Consider the following 14,805-nt stretch of genomic DNA (forward strand, 5'->3'; position numbering starts at 1 on the left):
AAATAACCTTCCCCCCCAGGCCAGCTGCAGAGGACCCATGGGGACCTCCAGGCTCTTAGAAAGGGCAGAGCCTGAGCGACAGCACAAATAGACCCCTCCCCACCACTAACTTAAGGGAAATTAAGTTTTATTTCATGAAGATGTATGAATTGGTTGATAGAGTAGTTTTCTCACCCCCAAACAACTATGACTTGCTTTGAGAGTATCTTTGGAATACAGCACTTTTATGGCACTTTGAGAGTGCCTACATGACACCAGTCATTACATATGTCACTTTTGATCAGGATATTAGATGCACAGAGAAAAAAATATGGAAGTGGGTACATTGGTGTGTTCCTCGGCATATATGACTCCATTTTGGTCATATATTCCCAGAGACCATTTGGTCATGAATTTGAGATGGGCTGTTACCAAATAGGATGCTCTGTTTTCCCATGCTGGTGTAGGGTGTGGACATTTAAATGTACTCCTGTTGTTGCCACCAGAAGGTGTGATATTGGAGCCTCAAATGGCAGGTAAGTGTCACTAAGCTTTAACACCTCTTCTCTAGCTGGGTTTCGTGACTAAACCAGCTCCAGGAACAGTCAAGGCCGTGCTCCCTTAAAGCCTCCCCGCTAATAGTCTCTTCCTCTTGGCCATGGGACAGGAAAACTGAGCAAGAGTAAGCCAGTCAAGTTATAGAGCACCCCAAGCCTTCATACAAGACCTTTGGCTCATCTCTTGTGGACTTGCACTGCAGTGTGGCTTTGCAGACGCAAAAACGTGCATCGGAAAATGAAAAGGGGGGGGGGTGTGCTTCCTCTAGGTACGAGGGAAAGAATTTAGTAAAGGGCTGAATTCCATTCATCCAGAATAAATTGCTAGAGAGCACGCACACACCATAACTGACTAGAGATGACACTGGTTACACTTGCACCAGAAGGATAGGTCCTGTTAGAGATCTTGTCTTCCGAAATGCTTCATATGCTTTCTAGCACATTCCTAGCACACTAATAATGTATTCTATAGCAGCAATAATAGAACACATGACAGTTAAGCATTAAGTTACATTTCTTTATAGCACATAAAGTTAGCCTTTATTAAAGATAATTGTTTTTCTATCTAATGGTCTTAGTTAGATTGTTAAATGATCAACATAATAGTTCAATTCATGTAATAGTTCATTTAAAAACATGTGGTTAATATATATCTATTTTATCAGTTTTGAAGGCAGTTAACGGTCATCTCAAATAAATGTTATACCTTTTCAGGAAGAGAGAAAAGTCATTGTGTTGAAACATTGGAGCTTTTTACTGTTTATAAACTGAAAATGTAACTTGCCCCTCTCACAACATAGATCTACAATAAAAGTAGGTTAAACACAACTCTTCCCTCTCTTGTTAGTTTTCTTTCTAGGATCCAACATACTTTTGTCAAAAAGGAAACAAAACTAAATCAAATGTAGCAAGAGTTACTTTGCCAATGATGCTTAGAATACAGCGTTGCTGTCTTGTCTTTTGGCTCCTTCATGATGGAAAGTTGTTCACCTGCTGAAGTAGGGAATTAAATTATTTAATATGAATATATCACCTATTCTTGCACAGAAGCAAATGATAAAACTCATAGTGAATATTTCAGTGAATTGTCTTTAACTCTTTGTAGGAACACTGAATTTTTTGTTTTCAGACTATTTTTGGTAACAATCATAGAATTTTACAGCTTCAGACTCCGGAGACCATCCAGTCCAACCACTTGATTTTACAGGAAAGAAGTAGAGAGACTAAGCCATTTTTCAAATACAACTTCATATTTTCTTCTTCTTCTTTTTTTTTTGTGTAATTTTGATGTTTTTATTTTATTGTTGAGAGAGAAAGTGGATGTGCACAAGTGAGGGAGGGGCAGAGGTGGGGTACAGAGGATCTGAAGCAGGTTCTGTGCTGACCTCAGAGAGCCCGAAGTGGGGCTCAAACTCAGGAACCAGGAGATCATAACCTGAGCTCAACCAACTGAGCCACCCAGGAACCTCACAGCTTAGCATTTTCGTGTAAATCAGTTTACATGTATTTTGCCTTAAACAGCACAATTAATTTAGCCAATCAGCATGTGTTAACAACGGCTATAATACCCATAATTCTGGTGAGTGAACTCCAAGGAGTTCTTACTGACAACACCATAAATTGAACAGTTCAGTAGACCTTATAAATCAGTGCACTTTTTTATTAAGTTGAGAAAGTCTGTAGAAGCGATTTATACAAAATCAGTGGTTCCTGGAGTCATTTCAGCACAGAGCTTTGCAAAAATGAATGAATTAAAACATGATTGTCTGATTCTTAATTGCCAGATCTCACGAAACTAAACACCAACCAGGCACCAGTTCTCCTGCTGTGGTTTATGCACGTAAGTATCTACTGAGATGGGCTGAAGTGTTGGTGCATACAGTTGGGCAGTAGAATTGAGTCATTCAGGAAATCCATTTGTCCCATTGCAAACCACAAAGAAAAAAGGATAATATTAATTGCTAGCAAGGCCTCCTTGGTTGGATGGTCGGTTGGGGAGGGGGAAATAATCCTAACAGGAATTATTTAGAAAAATCTTAATTTTAAAAATTAATTTTAAAATTATTTTTTATTTCTAGAAGTGTAGTCGACATATAATATTAGTTTCAGGTGCACAACACAGTGATTTAACAATGACATACATTAGAAAATGTTCACCTTGATAAGTGTAGCCACCATCACAATATAAAATTTTTACAATATGATTGGCGGCATTTCCTGTGTTGTACCCTTTCATCCCCAGGACTTATTTATTTTATAACAGGAACTTGTATCTTTTAATTCTCTTCATCGATTTCACCTGATTTTGTAAAATGGTATTTAAAAGGAAAGACGCTGTATAGATTTAAAATAATATGTGACTGAGCTAATTTCTTGTTTTTTTTTACCATAGCATTTTTTTTTTTCCAAAAGCAGTTTTACACCAAAATATTTTACAACAGAGGCTTCACGCGCTCCTGCTGTTAGGCGGGTCTGGGCTCCTGCAGCCCGGGCCAGTGCTGAGTGCCCACAGAGGGAATTTTTGTCACTAGGCGGCGCTCCTGCAAGAGAGTCACCCCCACTCCAAGGGAAAGGCAACAAGGAAACAAAATCCCATTTTATCTGCCTAAGAACTGTTTGGTATGAGTTCTCTCTCTCTCTCTCTCTCTCTCTCTCTCTCTCCTCTCTCTCTCTCTCTCTCGTATATCTTAAAAGAAACGTTCACATTTTAGTCATAGTGCTTGCCAAAAACAACAACACCCTATTTCCTTTTAAAGAGAGAATATAAACGCATCCCCCCAAGAGATGCGGGTGGGGGGGTGGGGTTTAGGTGATCACATTTTAGTATCTTCTGCGTCTATTCTATTTACCCGGGGCTCACTTGTGTTCCGGAGGAAACAGAACTAGTGAAGGGAGACAGAGACAGAGACAGACGGAGAGATAGAGACAGAGACACACGGAGACAGAGACAGGGAGATAGTGACACAGAGAGACAGAGACAGACAGAGAGCCAGAGAGAGCAGAGACACAGAGAGACATGGACACAGAGAGACAGAGAGACGTGCCCGGAGACCCGGACGCAGGCAGAGTTCTGGGGGGCCCGCCCCCGCGACGCCCCAGGCCGGCCAGGAGTCCGCCCCCGGTGCCCCTCTGCCCCCACCCCCCGCCTCATTCCCCCCCCGCCCCGCGCGGCATCTGTGCGCAGCGTCCCAGGGCGCGGCCCCGCGGGTGGTGGGGGCCCTTAATCCCTGCGCTCCCTGCCTTCGGGTTCGTGCAGAGAACACCTTCCCGGTCGCATCGCCGACTTGGAGGGCGTCCAGCTCTTGCCCAGAAAGCGCCAATAAAATGGGAAAGCGCGCAATTGATTGATAATACATTTTACAAGAAAAATATTACATTGTTGAAGCCTCCCCAAAGCGCCTGCCTGTCCCCAAAGAACCCGAACTTTCGGAACGACCTGGCCTGGGGGGGGGCGGTGCCCCGGGGGCTCCTGCGGGCGTGCGCGAGGGAGGGGGCGCGCGGCGCTGTCCCCCGAGGGAGGGTCCGGGCAGGTGCGAGGCGGGGAGGGGGCCCCGCGCGTCCCGCCAGGTGCACCCCGAGATTCCTTGCCCCCGGGGCTGCCCCGCCTGGGACGGCGCAGGCCTGCGGGGTCCCGAGAGTGGAGCCCCCATAGAGGGCAGACGCTAATCGACTTATTAAATGTGAAGCGATCAGGCAGCTCGTGTTTTAAGCCCAAGATCCACATTTAGACAAAAACAGAGCCGAGTTCCTGGTAAAGGCGTTTCTTCTCATCCTGTGACAAGTGACAGGAACGGAGGGGAACAGACTGGGGAGGGAGGGGGGCCGAGGGGCGGGGGAGGGGCTAGGGAGGGGCGGGGGAGAGGGGAGAGGCGGGGAGGGAGTGCAGGGTGGAGGGAGAGGGGAGGAGAGGGGCCTGGGGAGGGGGGGGGCCCGGACGCGGGGGGAGACAGGAGGGGGCGGCAGGGAGGAGGGGGGGCGGGAGGGAGGGGGGTATCTGACGAAGATCCGCACGGGGGTTCGAACACTCGAGCGGCTTCTAATTAAAGACCCGCGCGGAGCCCTCGGGGACCCGCCTGACGTCGGCGCGGGGATAAGAGGCGGCGGGTCCAGCGCCCGGGGCGGCCGAGCCACCGCGTCTGCGCCCCGCGCGTCTGTGCGCTCCGCCCGCCAGGTCTGCGCGGGGCATGGAGTAGCGGGGCGCGGGGACAGACGCGGGGACAGACGCGGGGACAGGCGCGGGGACAGACGCCGGGACAGTCGCGGGGACAGACGCGGGGACAGGTAATCCGGCCGTGCTCCGACGCGCAGGTGGACCCCCGGGCGGCGCCGGCAGGTGTGGGCCGGGGGTTTCCCGAACCCGACCCTGCGGGCGGCTGGAGCGGGGGTCCCTGTCGGGGACTCCTCGTCGGGGTTCGGGGACGTCCGGCCGGGAGGAGGGGGCGACGACACACAAAGGCGCCGCTGGGAACTCGGGCGCGGCCCCCACTCGCCGGAGGGCGCGGCGCTGCCCCGGCGGGAGGACCCCAGTCCACGGGCCGAGTCCTCCCAGGATCACCCCTCACTCCCCGCGGGCCGGGGTCCTCCCGGGGTCCTCCCGTCTCCCGTGGGCCGGGCCCTCCCGGGGACCCCTCGCTCCCCGGGCCGGGCCTTCCCGGGGTACCCCCGTCTCCCGTGGGCCGAACCTTCCCGGGGTCCCCCTCGATGCCCTCGGGCCAGGCCCTCCTGGGGTCCCCCCGTCTCCCGTGGGCCGAACCCTCCCGAGGTCCCCCTCGCTCCCCGCGGGCCGGGCCTTCCCGGGGTCCCTTCGTCTCCTCGTGGGCCGAGCCCTCCCGGGGTCCCCCTCGCTCCCTGCGGGCCGAGCCCTCCGGGGTCTCCCCCCCCCCCCCCCGGTCTCCCCACGGTCTCAGAGGTTAAGAAAGTTGCGCCGATGTCTCCCGCAGCCAAGTGCAAGCGGAGGTGCCATTTCTCCCGAAAGTTGGGAGGGCGGGGGCAGGACCCGGGGCGGGGGGCGGGGGCGGCGCCCCGAGTCTCAGCTCCCAGCATCTCCGCGCCAGGGCCTCCGCGGGTCCCGGGGACACCGCGTCCCAGCCGCCGCCGCGGGCTCCCATCCGCTCGGGGTCCCAGGGGTCCGCGGCCTCGGGCTCTGCCTGCCCCCCCCCCAAACCCCCGCCGACTTTCTTTCCCGCCCCCGCCCCCCACGCCCTGCCCCTGTAGCGCGCGGATCTCCCTGCGGCCGAGCGAGCGCACGATGCGCGGGCCGGGACGCCCCCTGCTCCTGGGGCTGCTGCTGGTGCTGGGGGCGGCGGGGCCCGGGGTCGCTGCGCCCCGGGAGGCGGCCGACGGACAGACCCTGCTGCGGCTCATCGCGGAGATCCTGCAGGAGCTCCGGAAGGGCCAGGCGGGCGAGGCCAAGAGGCTGCAGCTCGCGGGCCGCAGGGAGGCCTCGGACTCCGCGCTGGACCCCGAGGAGCAGCGAGTGGGTGAGTGCGCTCCCGGGGTGTGCGCGGGGCCCGGAGGGCCCGGGGGTCCGGGGCGGGGCCCGGGGGGATCCGGGGCGGGGTCTGGGGGGGGGGTCCCGGGAGCCCCGGGTCGGGGTGGGGACCTTCCGCACGTGTGCGGGTCCGCCGCGTCTCCGGAGACACTGAGTCGTGTTTGCTGGGAAATACGGTCCTGGAGAAAACGTGTATTTTAACAGGATAAACCCATTTCTGTTGTTTGGGGGGAAACAACTAGACAATGTGTTTTCATAAAGAGAAGCAAATGGGACTTGGGTGACCGACAGCCCTGCTCCGCTCCGCTCCAGGCGCGGGACCTGTTGCCCAGGTCGGAGCTTGGCACAGAACTGTCATGTGTCACTTCGGAAATGGAAATACTTTCAGCAGAGCGCTTTCAACTGAGGCAGAAGTGCTGCAGAGCGGCCCCCCCGCACCCCCGCCAGAGGCACAGCCTTCCCAGAGTGCCTGCCCCGTGGGAAATTTCCAAAGAAAGCTTGCGAGCTTTTAATGCTTTCATGACACAATTAGGTCAAGTGTGATAAGGTCAGTTTGATAGAGGCTGACGTTCAGACCAAGTGGGCAGGGTCCGCAGGGAACGTCCCCCCCGACCAGGAGTATCTGTGAGAAGACAAAGTGCAACCACACGCCCTCCTAGCAAAAGTTACTACCCAGAGCGGACGAGTGAAAAAGCAGAAACCAAGCCTGGAGTCAGAAAGAGTGTCAATGGGGCACTGCCTGTTCCCCCAGTGAAAACTGACAGCTGTCTTTCCCCGGGAACTTTACCTTTTATCTTATAAACGAGTAAATGGCTATTTCCATGCATGTACATCAGCCTTGGCAACAGGTGGTTTTGAAAGCATTTAGTCCTTTTCCTAAATACATACCTAGAAAAAGAGAAGTTTCATGACATTGTTTTTGGTTGCTGTTTGAGGGACTGGGTTTTCGTTTTAGAACTTTGAGAGCTTGTGGGATTTGATTCCCAAGCTCTCCCAAATGAGAATGTCTAAAGCGATTTGCTGCGGGAAACTAACCGCCACCCACACACATTTCTTCACCCTGTAACTTTGCCGTCACTGTCTTTTCCATCAGGGCAGAGACCAGACAAATAATATTGAAGCTTTGTGAACAGTTAATAGTTTATCTGGAGAAAAACATGTCCCTGATTACAAGGCTTCACACAGCCATCAAGGGGGCTCCGATCGGCTTTATCTAGTGCAGGGTAACCTGCACTTTCCAGCAACTTTCCTCAACTTTCGCTTAGATCACGTGACAAAAATGCTTCTCTCAAGCGATGCAATAATTACCTCCTTTCCCTTCAAACAGAAATCGTCCCTCGAGATCTGAGAATGAAGGACAAGTTCCTAAAACATCTCACAGGTAAGTGTCCTCACCTCTCCCCTGCGCCCCATCCCTGGCGCCCTGCGAGCCTCATGACATGCTTCTCCTTCCATGTTCCAGGTCCTCTTTATTTCAGTCCAAAGTGCAGCAAACACTTTCACAGACTGTACCACAACACCAGAGACTGCACCGTCCCTGCATGTAAGTGACAGCATCCGGACGGCTTTGGGAAAACAGCACATGTAGATACGATTCTCATGTCCTTCTGTGTATACAGTCCCCTCCTTCTAAATCTCCTGTGTGCGAAGATATTTCCCCCTATTAACTGTGGAGTTAGGGCGAGCAGACCATAGAAGAAGGTAACTGCGTTCTGTAGCAGCTAGTGCCAAATGGAAAATTATTTACATTCGCTGGAATTAATCACCTCTTGGAACCGGCTGAGCTCTTCCATTCACATTCTTGTTTTGTATATGAATTCTGGCATGATGTCTGTGTTTGTGTCCACTCAGTATGACAAACGAGCGCTAAGAACGAGTTGCTCAGATGACTAGGCTGTAGTTCTGTGCCCTGGGGCATAAAGAATGTGTGTGGGGCCCCCTACCCTGACCAGAGACTTCCTTGTTTCCGTTAGGGATTATAACCTCATTATCTAAGGAAGGACTTCATCGCTGTTTCAAACTTCTGCTCTTCTGGCTGGTCTGTCACTAACCCACAAATGCAGAGTTCACGCCTCAATCTAGTGCTCAGCCGCAGCTCTCTGATCATTCGTCTGTAACAAAATGTATTCTATTTCTCCCAAAGTGGCTGCTAGTGCTCCTCACAAAACATAGAGTGATGACAAGTGACTTAGGAGCTAGTGACGTCTTCGTTTGCAGGGACTGCACCTTGATTTCATGTAAGGCTCTCGGGAGGGAAGTGTGCAGACACCAGGTGTCTTACTGGCTGCTTTCGGAGACTGTCCGACCAGACTTTCCCGCCCTGCCTTCAAAAGACAAAATGTAAACACATAAGCCACTTTACAGGCAGTGGAAGTTTTTTTCTGCTTAGGCAGCAAAGTTTGCCCCAACAACAGAGCTGCCAGCATGGAGGTCCCCGTCTAGGCACGCGTGACGCGGCCAGTAAGACCAGGAGCATCACCTGATGCGGGAGGCTCCCTGTTGAGGCGGCGGGTGGCGCCCGGGGCCTCACGGGCTCAGCCGAGGCAAGCAGCACGTGGGCACGCAGCTCGACTTACTTTCCAGCTCTGTCTCAGCCCACCCATCGTCCAGGCCATTCGCAGCTGGCACGCGTTCTTTTCCCAGTTCCTTCCTCTGAAACGGCATCACCTTCCGTTTGAGAGTAGTTAAGTACTCCAGGGACCAGAAAACCTTCTCGTTTTTATTGTTTAAATGTGTGTATATTTTTATATTAAATCCCATCTTAAAATCACAGGGTCACAGGTTCTAAATTTGCAGATGGCCTCTGGGGCGGTCACTCCTGATCTTTCTTTCATTTATGGACGCGCAAGCAGACGACCTGCTTCAGTTGCTTGCGCCCTGACACAGAGACGCCACCGCTTGACCTGAGGACACAGTGTGTGTCCACACCCACTGCCTCCTTCGGCTCAGAGCAACTCACCCGTTCTGCGAGGTGGCCGTCAGGGTTCATCACAGCTCCTCTGGGAGGCGGGGGCGGGAGGCGCGAAGCCCACAGACGCGTGCACTGGGCGAGCAGCTGCTTGTGCCGATGTGGCTTGCACCTCTCTCTGCCCACACAGAGCTGGAGAAACGAATCCTGGGAGGTCAGGACTGAAAGGAACCAGAGCCTTCTTACTCAAAGTGTGGTCCCAAGGGGGCGGGGGCTCTTTGGAAGAGCAGAACATGAAGTTTCTCCAGACTGCACCCTCATAGGACCCCCAGATTATTTTAGGGTTGGAGAACATGTGGGTTGGTGGGAGGCGGGGGTGGTGGTCCACCTCATGGCCTCTAGATGTGCTGCAAACGGGAGCCCTTACCTTGAGCGCACACAACACTGCGCGCACGTGTGCTGTATTTGGGAATACTGCACCGGAGATGACTTGGTGTGCGAGGGAAGAGGAAAAGAATGCCAGGAACCCAGATGCCCCAGCCTCCAGCTGTTAGACCTTTCTTTTTTTCCCCCCTTTGAGCACAAACTATCATGTCCTCTAAATATTTAAGAGCGTATTTTTGGGGGTAGGTTAACCGCTTGTCCAACAAGTTGTGTAAATTCATTGTTGTCAGTTCACTTGTTTATCAGAATTTCAGTTAAGAGTATGAATTCCTCCATTTCTAAGTAGGATTTTGAGACTCTTGAGAAGTAATTTATAAACTGCTGTAGCTTTTCCACAGAACTTCAAGCTGAGGAAAGCCCTTTACGGCCATGGTCACTAAACCTCACTTGGTCCTTCTGAGGTAGCACCTATGGAATAATTTAATAGGAAATTAAGTGAGATATTATGGAAAATCAGCCTGTACTCAGAAATTAGCTCACTGCTTCCTTCTGTTATCCAGCCCAGGTCTTTCTGCTCTGTTACTTGAGTTTTGACCCACTGTCTTTAAGTAAGAGGGTTTTGTGTATGATGAACCCAGGTGGGGACCCAGCCTGCACATGCCCTGGAAGGAAGCTGCACAAAACCAAAGCCATTTTGAGGAGCTTGGGAGCCACCGCGGGAAGAAAATGGGCAGAAGACTCTGCATCTGGCCTCCCACACGGCTTCCCGTTCCACTGATCTCCTGCCCTGTGATGCTAAAGCCCCTGAAATACCATAAAAGATGAAATCAATGACTTAGAGCCCATGATTTCACATGACAGTCTCCGCATCGCTTCCAGGGAATTCAAAATATTTAAAGAAATGGCTTTAGCAGCTGATATTCTTGTTAAAAAAAATGCTGTAAGGGTTGTTGACGTAACTGACAAGGGTCTGTGATTTATTTTCACTACAGACTATAAAAGATGTGCCAGGCTTCTTACCCGGCTGGCTGTCAGTCCTATGTGCTTGGAGGGATAAGGTAAGCCGACCACAGAGTCACTGGCACACACACCAAGGACCGGAGTCCGGTTTGCGATGTGAGAAATTCATGGGTGTTTAGAAACACCCCCCCCCCCCTTTGGCCTAAGTAGCCTTACTTTGAGTCCAGTGACACTCAGAATATCTCCAAATAACGGCCATCAGTGTAAGGTACCCGGCCACCTGCACACAGTACCCCAGGCAGCTGTTGTGAATTTTTCCCGTGAGGGCTCCGTTGGCAGAGTGCTAACTGGAAACAAAACCCATTAGTGGACTAGTTTCAGCACGTTAGTGCATAAAACAGGAGGCATGTCTAAAATCACGCCTGTTCACTTTTCGGCTTTCACTCATTCACTTACACTCATAAATGAGTGTATGACTAACCATATCCGTGCAACTTTTATAGACATTATCTGGCAAATGTTTGAGTTGGAGTCTACCATCATGCCAGTTAGCTTATAAGGAATAGCCAAGAATAACTATTCTCTTCATATGTTTCTTTCATAGGCTCCAACGGTAAAAATATAAATGCACATCAAGAGCTTATGAACTAAATTTTTTACCTTGGCCTCTTGAGGGCTGATGTGCAACCTGTAACACCAGCGGTCAGCCACACAGATGGCTGAAAGGGCTTATTTTCCTGATGCAAATACCGTGGGTTTCAGTCGCAGAATCTTACATTCACCGTGTGTCTTGTGGGTGACTTCTGAAGCCAAGTCTACCCGCACCAGACATGCTTCTGGTCCTCACATGGCTGTTCCCAGACAATTTATCTGCTGTCCAGAAGCATTAATAAAAAGGGGGTAGGATGCTGTGTTTGTCCAGGGTTACCCTCATTTGTCTCGTGTGAGGGGAGAGAAGTCCTGACGCTCGCTGTGGAAAAGCCGGTGGTGATAAGTTAACGTCCAGACAGTGCGGAGTGGCTGAGCCAAACCTGGGAGCCGGGACTGGCCAGGCAGGCACAGTCAGCCCCGTCCCCAGCACCACGTTGTCCCCGCCAAACGCCCACGGTAACCAGAGGAGCAACATGGGGGTCGGGTGGAGCATGGGGTTGAGCGGGGGATTACGAGGCCACGTTTTGTGCCGGTTCACTGACACTTGTGTGGCACTCTGCACTTGGGGCGAAGGAAAAGCATGGTTTTGAATGCCAGAGCTGAGAAATGTCGTGCCCTAACTTGACCTCACCTTCACTTCCATCTGAGTCCTATCTGGTTTCTTCCACTGCCCACAAGGCACACAGAAAAGGCTTCTTTTTTAAAGCAGTGGATGCACTCTCCTGTCTCTGCAGGCGATATGCTCGGGAAGAGGATGTTGTTGTTCGTATTAGGCCTTGCTTCATAGTGAGACCACCAGTGTTTGCAGAGATGAGCCAGGCACGTCCTTGGAAAACAACTTCCATTCACTTAGGGGCAGGGAGACCAAATGCCCTGTGGCCATCTAATCAGGAACATGCTCCCGGTCTCTACACCCATTAACTGTGCCCCCCCACAGTTGGTTGCTCCTAGAGGGGCAGCAGGGTGTCCTTACTCGAGCAAGAATGACTGTCGCGACCTAAGGAATGACGTGGGTGTGGAACTAGAACCGAGCGTGGTTCGACCCCTGCATCAGTCTCGGGATGGGCACGTCAGGGTTTGGATACTCATGGCAACACCGAAGAGGGAGGGAGTCCTGGCGGGAGGAGATGTGGTCTCGGGAAAGGTGCTGATAGTTGGTGCACTTCCCCACCCTGACCCACCGAGTCAGGGTCCGGCTGGATGGTGGGACAAGGGAGACGAGGATGGTGTGTGCCCACAGGCCACTGCACCCACTGTCACACTTGTCACGGCTGTAACTGTGTTCATTTTGGTCAAGAAATGGGTAAAGCTGGAAAAACACAGACATTTCTGCTAACTATAATAATTTCCTAATATTTTTTAAAGATTAATTTCTGCTAATTCCAGAAGTTTTAAACTGCAAGAACAACGTTGGTCACAACAACGTAGACAGGCAGGGCCCTGCGGGTTGGGTGAGGACATCAGTGAGACACAGGAGGGCACTCGCAGGACACACACTCCTGGTCAACACAGCTGCTCTGGCGTGGAGGAAGCGGGGCTCAAACACCTGTCTTCTGCTGCCCTGGCAGCTGCACGGGACGGACACGGCTGCAAAACAGGGTTCCTCGTCCGGCTCCAGACCGAAGCCTCGTCTTCTCTGAGGCTGAGCCTGGAAGCAGCCAGTGTGTACGGGGTCCGAGCACAGGGACTCTTCACGTTTGTGAGCTGAGCACAAACCCCCTTGCCTCTTTCTTTCTGAAGCTCATTAACTAACTGATCCCCTCCAGCCAAAGGGAAACCACAGGCTCCCAGCCACTCTCCCTCATAGAGACCCACTCGAGACCCTCCCACACACACTTCATCACCTGGTGCTGCAGCTCAGGGAAGCTAGAACCCTGAGCTCTGGAGTGTTTCCAAAGAAATGTAGTTCTGAGCAACAAGGACCTAGTTCAGTCTACAAAATGCAGCCTACTTTCAGTAACCCTGAAGCTTACCATTATTTTTTAAATTAACGAATGATACACCAGTGGTTCGGGTACACTGCATGGAGTGCTAGAATAAAGAGTTTATTCTTGGTTATCGGTTTTGCAAATGCTCATGAAGATGGAAGTGTGAAGGCCAATCGACCGTGTCTCAGGACTGCCACCAACTGTCAATCGGTGTGGTGGCCCCAGTTACCGAGGACTTGACAACACACACATCAGGAGTAAGGACTGTCTTCAGACTTTAACAAGCGTTTGGTCGTATTTAGGGAGGTTTTCACCCCTTAGCACAGTGAGCCTGTAACAACTGTAGGACCCGGTTATTTTCCACAATAAATGGACTATGCTTTTTGGAACAGCGAAATATACATACATGCAGCCCTTGATCCTTTGTGTTTATAAACACATTATGTTACATAATTCAACATCTAGGTCTTCTAGAAGCGCTAAATGTGGATGGTTATATCTGAAACTATGTTTTTCAGCCGTGAGCATAGGACAGAGGGACGGCAGCCCGTGAACCATGAGAAGTGCCTTGGGAACCAACAGGGGACAGAACCTACTACCTTCACGAACACATCCCCTTGTGAACAAGAGATTTATTTTTGCAGACAGACTCTTCCATAATTCCTTTAACTTGAGTTGTGTATGTCGACACTGTTGGCGGATATGTATTCAGCAAGTCAGCGTACCTGACGTTAATACTGGCCACTTGTGATTTTGGAGAAAAAGAAGGAAGGATCCACGTTTGATGAGCAGGGCTACAAAGTGACAGAGAAAGCGATTTCCTTTTCCTAATTAGGTGAAATCTCAAAGAATATTTCTTTAGAAACATAAACAGAATCCGAAACTATATTTTCATACAGCATATGGTATGATTTAATATTTTTATTACTTTTACAATTAAATTCCCAGAGTATTATTTGGAATTGCATGAACACCCACAAAAAAATGTGCCACGTTTTGGAGACAGTGGAGTGTAAATCTGTGAACATACCCAGGCTCATTTCATTTGTCCTTTGTACAATAAATGTAAGATAGTATCAGATATTGTGCAATATGTAAATACTGTAAAGGCTGAAACAAGTAATAAACAGTGTTTATTATAATGAAGTCTTAAAAGTGACTCTTTACCTCTGATGAGTTCACTGGTGAGAATTCATGATTTACAGACCTATGAAGAGATTGCAACACTGGCAAGAATGTCATGGAATACAAAAGCCATGAATACATGAAGTGGGAAGGCTATGGATTCTTGGAGGGGACAATTGACTTTTTTTTTAAGGAGATGCTACTATGGAATCGTGGTATGTCTTAAGATAGAGCCTGATATGGTGATGAGTATTTAATAAATATTTAAGTAAGAATGCATTTCCCGCGTGACATGGTAATCATGAAAACACTAAGAAGTAAGACTTCCAAGTGGCTCTAGATTTTACAGGTGATCTATTTTGAACAAATGGTCGCATCCAATTTAACACAACTGAAATCAGCAGGAGTTTCTCTGTTCACATGACTTCTCGCCTGGATACAGCCGTAAGGACAAAGTAGACCTGAGTTGTGGGATGTGTCTGAGGTTCATATTTAAGATACGTATTCAAACGGTAAAGAAACAAACTTGTAGGGATTCATTCATGATCACGAAGGCACAGAGTATGACATTACTTTGAGATTATTCAGCAACTACTGACTGATGAGGGCAGAGTGTAACTCTGAAGTGCTCTTTCTTATTCCTATTTTCTAATGGTGGTGAATTACCTGATCTTTCCATCTCAATTCTTTACTTTTTAGGGTATCATCACCAATTTCTCAATACATTTAACCTTGAGAGGTTCCTACTTGTCTGAGGAAAAGTTTTCAGGCAGGACTCTCTTTGGGTGACTCCACAGGGAGGCGGACACACGTCCTGCCAGG

At 50.4% G+C, this 14,805-nt stretch overlaps 1 protein-coding gene across 1 annotated transcript; it reads left to right on the top strand.

Annotated features, from left to right (window-relative positions):
• Window positions 1-5,549: 5,549 nt before the first annotated feature.
• On the top strand, window positions 5,550-14,000 carry ALKAL2 (ALK and LTK ligand 2). Its single transcript, XM_043604664.1, has 5 exons — window positions 5,550-6,016; window positions 7,355-7,408; window positions 7,490-7,570; window positions 10,312-10,377; window positions 13,377-14,000. The coding sequence occupies exons 1-4, from the start codon at window positions 5,785-5,787 to the stop codon at window positions 10,374-10,376; spliced, it is 432 nt and encodes a 143-aa protein (XP_043460599.1). The 5' UTR covers window positions 5,550-5,784; the 3' UTR covers window position 10,377; window positions 13,377-14,000.
• The last annotated feature ends 805 nt before the right edge of the window (window positions 14,001-14,805 follow it).

Source organism: Prionailurus bengalensis, chromosome A3 (genome assembly GCF_016509475.1).
Source record: "Prionailurus bengalensis isolate Pbe53 chromosome A3, Fcat_Pben_1.1_paternal_pri, whole genome shotgun sequence".
Lineage (NCBI taxonomy): Eukaryota > Metazoa > Chordata > Mammalia > Carnivora > Felidae > Prionailurus > Prionailurus bengalensis.